We start from the raw sequence: 7238 nt of genomic DNA, 5'->3' as shown, positions 1-7238 counted from the left end.
GTGCAGGTGGCACATAAAATACACCATTTTGAGCGTGGCCGTTGCCAGTACCGCTTGACTGGCCCTTGTGCCAGTGGCACATAAAAGCACCCACTACACTCTCGGAGCGGTTGGCGTTAGGAAGGGCATCCAGTTGTAGAAACTCTGCCAGATCAGATTGGAGCCTGGTGCAGCCATCTGGTTCACCAGTCCTCAGTCAAATCGTCCAACCCATGCTAGCATGGAAAGCAGACGTTAAATGATGATGATGAAGAAAGATGGACGAAATGTTGCTAAGCATTTTACCTGGCACGCTAACGATTCTGCAAGCTCACTACCTTACACTCAAAAATTATTAAAACAAGTTTTCAACAACTAATGCAAGAAGTAAAATTTTTATACTCATTGAACATTTAGAAAACTGATGTCAGAAATAACATGTCTACAATGTCAAATGATAAAATTTTCTCAAAGTAACATTGAAGCTCTGAAAACAGCTTACCTGAAATTGTAATTTATCTTCTAGATGTTGGTAACCATAATCCACTGATTGATTTTCATTCTGATCATAACCATTTACAATTGAAGGAGACCTTGGAGAAATGGGACTGCTAACAGAATAACCAGACTCACTGGCAGATTCTCTCAATCCATTTGATCGTTCATGTGAATTCTTGGTCGTCAGGTCTGCATTGCACGAGCCCCACTCAGACAAACAAGTAGGGTTGACAAAGTTAGGTTTAGTTGAAGTAAAGTCTGCCCTTTCTATCTCGAGTTCTTTCAACTTATCAGATTCTCCAAGTTCTTCTATCATGCATTTAGATGACAGCTGCGGGCTTACAGGGTGCAGAAGTTTTTTAGCTAATAAAATTTTGTCTTCTTTGAGGTCATTTGCTGGAGAGCCAACAGGACTAGTACTTACAGAACTCTGCTGTGAATTGACTACAGCAATATTGTTTGGATATTCTGAATGACCATTAGTCTTATTACGTTCAGATTTGTTAGGCCTTTGATGGATTTCAGTTGAGGCTGAAATTAGATAAGAAAGTATATATGTGTGTGTGTATGCATATATATACATATATTCCACACGAATAGTGCTGCACACACACACATATATACACATACACGAGGGGGTGCTAAAAGGTTCCTTGCTTTGGGTAAAAGAAAATACAGGAAGATCAGTTAATTATGATTTTATCCAACATATTTCCTTCTCAGATTCACACACTTATTGCAGCAGTCCTTCAGTTTTTCTAAGCCCTGTAAAAGAACTTGGAAGGTTGAGCCACCAACCAGACCTTTCGCTATACCCTTAAAGTCAGGAACTTTTCAGCACACTTCGTTTATGATATTATGATTCTAGTTATCATTGTACCATGGTTTCACAATAGTATCCAAAAATTTGAATACAACACTCTTTAACAAATTCTGTAGTAATTGTTGAAGCAAAAGACAAAATAGTGGAGTGTCACACGGTATGTGACATCACCAAGTAATATGTTATACTAGAAATGTTACAATATGTTGCAGTTCTGTACTTATCTACAATATGTATTTTTTGCTTTTCTTTTACCCACTGCCATAATTATATAGTTGTTATTAATTAGCTCTGGTTGATCAGAATTATGATCAAGAACATTCCAGCAATAACTATTTCCTATTTGTTTTTCAAGATTAATGTGTTTAGAACTACATTATCAAATGCATCCGTTCTTTCCTTAAGATGGTAATATGTTATTTATGGGATACTGAGCTGTTATTTCTAGCAGGTTGAGTGATCAAATATAGGTTCCCTCATTGAATCACCAAATGGTGTCAGAGCATTGTTATGCTTCAAGAAAAGTGAGAATTACCTCAAACTTTGCGAAAGAAGACACCAGTTTAATACAGATGTTACCCTTGCAAAGATTTCAGATTAGTAGGATAAACTCGTGAAAGTCTTTAGTTATATAACAATGTCTACAATATTATGTTGAGGCAATGTGAATTAATAGTCTCTGTTACAGATTCAACGTAGTGCTAGTGGCTGGTACCCTTCCAGTGAAATCAGCAGCTACTCTCATATTTTCTTAAACACCGAAAATTACCACAACTTAGGATATTTGGATTGGTTTTAATTATGTAATATGAATGTTCTCATATTCAAAGGGCATACGTTTTTCGATTGCTTCATTTTGAAACCTCAAACTCTTTGTACAGTTATCTATTAACTCTCTCTCTCTTAAGCATTATATCCTTAATTATTACGGCATCGACCAGAATATCAGATGTTAAACATTGCTGGTCACAATGCACTTTGCATCATTTTAGCTTTTGAATGATGCTACCCTACTGGCTAGGCAAGCAGACCAACAATGTCCTGATCGGAAGGCTAATCTGTTGTAGGGTTACCCATTTACAGCTGAGTAGAGTGGAGCAACGTGAAACAATGTGCCTTGCTCAAGAACACAACACACAACTGGTCTGAGAATTAAAACCACACTTTCATGATTGTAAGTGCAGCTTCACCCTCCTTAATTATGCTAAAATATGCACCCCCTTTTTTTACTGAAATTTACAATTGTGGGCCATACTTCTATAATGTAATACTTTGATAAGCAAGTGAAATATTTGTTTACCTAACTTAACATGACCCTTGATCTTTCTATATAAACACCATTGTATTTTTCCCTTTGTAAATATGGAGTTCCCATTAAAGGTTCAAAGAAAGGCACCTACTATTTGTCAGTAGGCCTGGTAGAGTAAAAGTCTGCTACATACAAACTTGGTTCTACAGGTTGAGGTGTGTGTGATTGGCAACTCTGTCATGTAAAGCATTTCTTTTACGAAACATCAACAAAGAGTAGAATAAAACAAAGCTTTCTATCTTGAATAAGGGAGAATTAGCAGAAATACAGAAAGATGGAAGCTGACAGAAAGGATTGCATAAGAAGATTTGGAAGGCACATATATAAATAGCAAGGTTCTACAAGGAGCAGACAAACAAAGAAAAGACTGTTCTATTATCTAAACATACTAAAAACATGTATGTATTATCTAAACATACTAAAACAGATGTATCAATAAGAATCATGTACCATGCAAAAACTCTATAGGAATATGCAAAGCGTTTTGTTTTATTGTGCCTTTTCTAGTTATCAAAAATATATCAGTCACGCCACTAACACCACCAGACAATATCAATACCAACAAATGGTAGCTGGTTTATTAACCCTTTCGTTACTGTATTTATTTTGAGATGCTCTGTGTTTCTTTCAATTACTTTAAATATACCAAAGAATTTAGTAAAATAACTTAGTTATCATTAAGGTAGTGTTAGGAACATAAATTGTGACTAAGGTCTGGTGGAAGATTTTTATTCAGAACTTTTGAAAATAAGACATTTGTACTCAGAGCCAGAGCCGGTTTCAGCCGGGTTGGTAACGAAAGGGTTAAATCTCAGTACACAAAGCATAATATACTCTAGTTCCAGGCTTTTGAAGGAAAGAAAAAAGAAATTATGTTGATACGACTTCTAAATCTTATCGCGGATATGACACTCTCTGTTGTGTTAGTACTACAATAAAATGTAATCAATATACTTTGTAAAAGTGGTTGGTGATAGGAAGGTCATCCAATTATAGAAATCAAGCCCAAAGTGAAACATGCACATGTGATCCTTTGACCCATCTAGGGAGCACAAACTCTGAGTGAGAACTGACTCATAACCTTATCACAACACCAATATGGAAAGTGGCTGTATGATAATGATGGTGATGATGATGATGATGACAGCACATGTTATTGTTTGGAATTATGCATGTCTATTTTGAAAACATTTGTTTTGAATCTGTATTTGATGTTATAGGTGAGATTTGCTTGAGGTTTGTTCATTATTCTAACACTGAAAATTACATCATTTAATAAAATTTCTCATGTCAATTTCAGAGCCTGTAATCTCAATAACTGAATTGAGATCTTATTGTTTTTTAGTGATGTAGTGATGATCATATTAAGACTGAACAGTAAATGTATGTATAAATTACTTTAAACAGAGTGTGTAAATATAGAATGCCCTTGATCATAGGTTTGTTCAATCAGAGTTGACCAAGGGCTCAACCATGGCTAAACAATAACACATGTTGAAGCTCAAACAAGCTGAAATCTGGATTTAGCAATGTCACCTCCAATGCTGGATGATTTTTGTCAGCTACTGATATATTTGTGTTTTTAATACTATATGTCTGTAAGAGATAGTTTCTTGAGATGAATACTGCAATTTAGAAGGTTTCAACAATATATATGCTTTAAGTATGATACATAGATCGCTAATTTGAGTTAATGTTGCTTCCATCACTAATAATGAATCTTATTCAGCTTGCTGGCTAAATGTGAAATCAGTGACCTTTCAATTCCTGTTTAATTACATCAGCAAACAGCTGATTTTTGCTAAGCATATGATGCTAGTGATACCTGCTATTGATGAAGCTCAAAGAAGTAGCAATGCCACTGTTGTTGCTGAATAATTTTCATCTGCTGTTGATATGTGTTTTTAACACTATACATCTATAAGAGATACTTTCTTGAGACAAATACTGCAGTTTAGAAGGTTTCAATAGTATATATGCTTTAAGTATGATATACAGCTAACACACTCACACACACGGACAACAAAATATTGTGGCAGTAATTTCTCAGAAAAAGATTGAAGCAATTTTAGATTTTAGATGAATCAGTTTCCCTAATATTCCTAATGCTCTTGAAAAAAATGTCACAGTCTAGGCACTTCCTAACTCCTTTCTTGTAAACCTGTGACTATATAAGAAACATATTAAACAATACTATTTCAATAAATGCCATATTTATGTTTTCCATCTCAAAATAACAGAAAAAAAAAAAGAAAATCTTTACATCCCATATGCATGAGAATAAATAACATGGTTACTTGATGATAGCCTAAATCAACAAGAACAAGTAGTTCAGACAAAATTCTAAGCAATATAGTAACCAAGACAACACACTATAACGAAAATAACATTCTGAGAGCAGTGAAGAGGATCAGATAAATTGCACAGTCTAGTAATTGACTCTGTGTCACACATTCCAAAGAGATATCTCAGGCAGGCAAGCGGTAAACCAGTTTTGTGAGTAAGAAATTAGAAACAAACTATTTTCAATTATACAGAGTATTTAGAATTAATCCAAGACTGAAGAAATCATGTTTGATGATTAAGAAGCATTGGTCCTTGACTTAAGACAGGCACCAAAGAGGAATAGTTTCTTAAGTTAATCTCTATACTATTTTATTGATGACCATGAAGCTCCAAGATGGAAAACATAACAGACAATAAACTTTACAATATTTATAAGTAACGTTTGACTACCAGAAAAAATATTCATTGTTTATCAAGGTGAAGAATGTAGAAGCAGCTTCTTAATGGACAATTATTTAAAACAAATGTTCTCACCTAAATAACTTACAGTTCCATCAGTAAACTATTTTACATTATGGAAATCATTGATAATTAAAATATTTTATGAGAGCTAAGTTGGAAATAAACAAGTAGAAAGTATGGCTGGAGAAAAACCTCAGGCAATGAACACTGGCCATACTGGAATACCACCTTCTAGAGTATAGTCAATTCTAGTGACACCAGCACTTATTTTGTTGACTGTGGAAAGATGAAAGGTAAGGGGAAACTAACTAAACCATATCAGACAGGTTTTAACTTTCATTACCATATTTCTATTGAAATACCTTGCCTTTGTTTAAATTAATTTTGAAAATAATGAAGAATTTAGTAAAATAACTATGTTAAGCTGGTGATTGGAACATAAATTAATAAGAAATTTCGATGCAAGTTTTTAGGTTGGATCACTTTAAAACAGAGTTTTTACATTATAGAACCAAGGGTGGTCACAGGTAAGTTGGTATCAAAAGAGTTAAGGGTTGTATCCAAATACCACTATGGATATTGTTTGTTATTTCTTTACTGCCCACAAGGGGCTACACACAGAGGGGACAAACAAAGACAGACAAACGGATTGAGTCGATTATATCGACCCCAGTGCATAACTGGTACTTATTTAATCGACCCCGAAAAGATGAAAGGCAAAGTCGACCTCGGCAGAATTTGAACTCAGAACGTAGCAGCAGACGAAATACCGCTAAGCATTTCGCCCAGCGTGCTAACGTTTCTGCCAGCTCGTCGCCTTGATATGATATATATCACTATCGATATTGTTTGTTGCTCTACTGATTCAGCCATCTTTCCAAATATTATTAACACTGGATTTATTAAAGACTGAAAGCTGAGATGGGTGTATAGATAGAGAGAAGGATACTCTTATCTAAGCAAAATGCCACATCAGTTCCTGCAAATGTGTATTATTTGTATGATGTACATGTCCAATGGACTTAACACACTTGCATATACTGGCAAATGCAAGCCAACGAGGGAGCCTCAATGTAGTTGTTCAACCAGCAAGAAATAGAAGCCAAATCATTGAAGTTCATCTTAACCCTTTAACATTTAAACTTGTCATATCTGGCCCAAATGTTCTACCTTGTTTTATGTTCAAACCATCTAGATTTGGCTTCTCATACCTACCCTACAATGTCATTCTAAAAATAAACAATCATGTCATCGAAATCTTGAAGCTACAAGATAAAATGGTATAAAATATCTAAGAATATTTATGCTCTAAGTGCCCAACATCTGAAAGTAATTATGTGTGTGTGAATATATTTCTACTTAAATTTCATTTGTTTGTATAAATCCTTACTTTTTTTTATGCCCTTCCTAATGTGAACCACTTCACAGAATGTACTGGTGCTTTTTTTCTGTAGCACCAGCACTAATGAGGTCACTCACTAATTTGCAAAACAAGACCTCTTGACTGAATCAGTGTGCAGTATTGAAGGATGTGGCTTTGCACCAAGTGTTAAGAGGCTAAAATGTGTTAGGAACAGGTGTTTTACTATAGAGAAATGTTGGTGGTGAGAAGATATCAGGGTGTACCAAGTTTGCAAGAAGGTGAATATATAAGAGAGACTAGAGGATTGGGAAAGGTGGATGGGTAAGTTTGCAAATAATGTGAAGGAGAGTGACAGATGGTTAGCGATGGGGAATATAGATGAATGTAGTGAACATGGTGGAGATGTGGTAAACGATGAATATCAGTTGGAGGTTGGGGGGTGGATGATCGAAGGGGAGACAAGTGATAGCACAAGAAGTGGGGGGGGAGACAAGTGATAGCACAAGAAGTGGGGGGGG

General features: G+C 35.3%; 1 protein-coding gene across 1 annotated transcript in view; it reads right to left on the bottom strand.

Annotated features, from left to right (window-relative positions):
* LOC106870263 (WD repeat and coiled-coil-containing protein) overlaps positions 1-7238 on the bottom strand; it is an 88405-nt gene that overhangs the window by 9731 nt on the left and 71436 nt on the right. Inside the window, exon 12 of the mRNA XM_014916280.2 lies at positions 482-1008. Within this exon, the coding sequence (XP_014771766.1) occupies positions 482-1008 (527 nt within the window). The remainder of the gene's footprint in view (positions 1-481; positions 1009-7238) is intronic.

This window comes from Octopus bimaculoides, chromosome 3 (assembly GCF_001194135.2).
Source record: "Octopus bimaculoides isolate UCB-OBI-ISO-001 chromosome 3, ASM119413v2, whole genome shotgun sequence".
NCBI lineage: Eukaryota > Metazoa > Mollusca > Cephalopoda > Octopoda > Octopodidae > Octopus > Octopus bimaculoides.
This window is presented reverse-complemented; position numbering and strand designations above follow the sequence as displayed.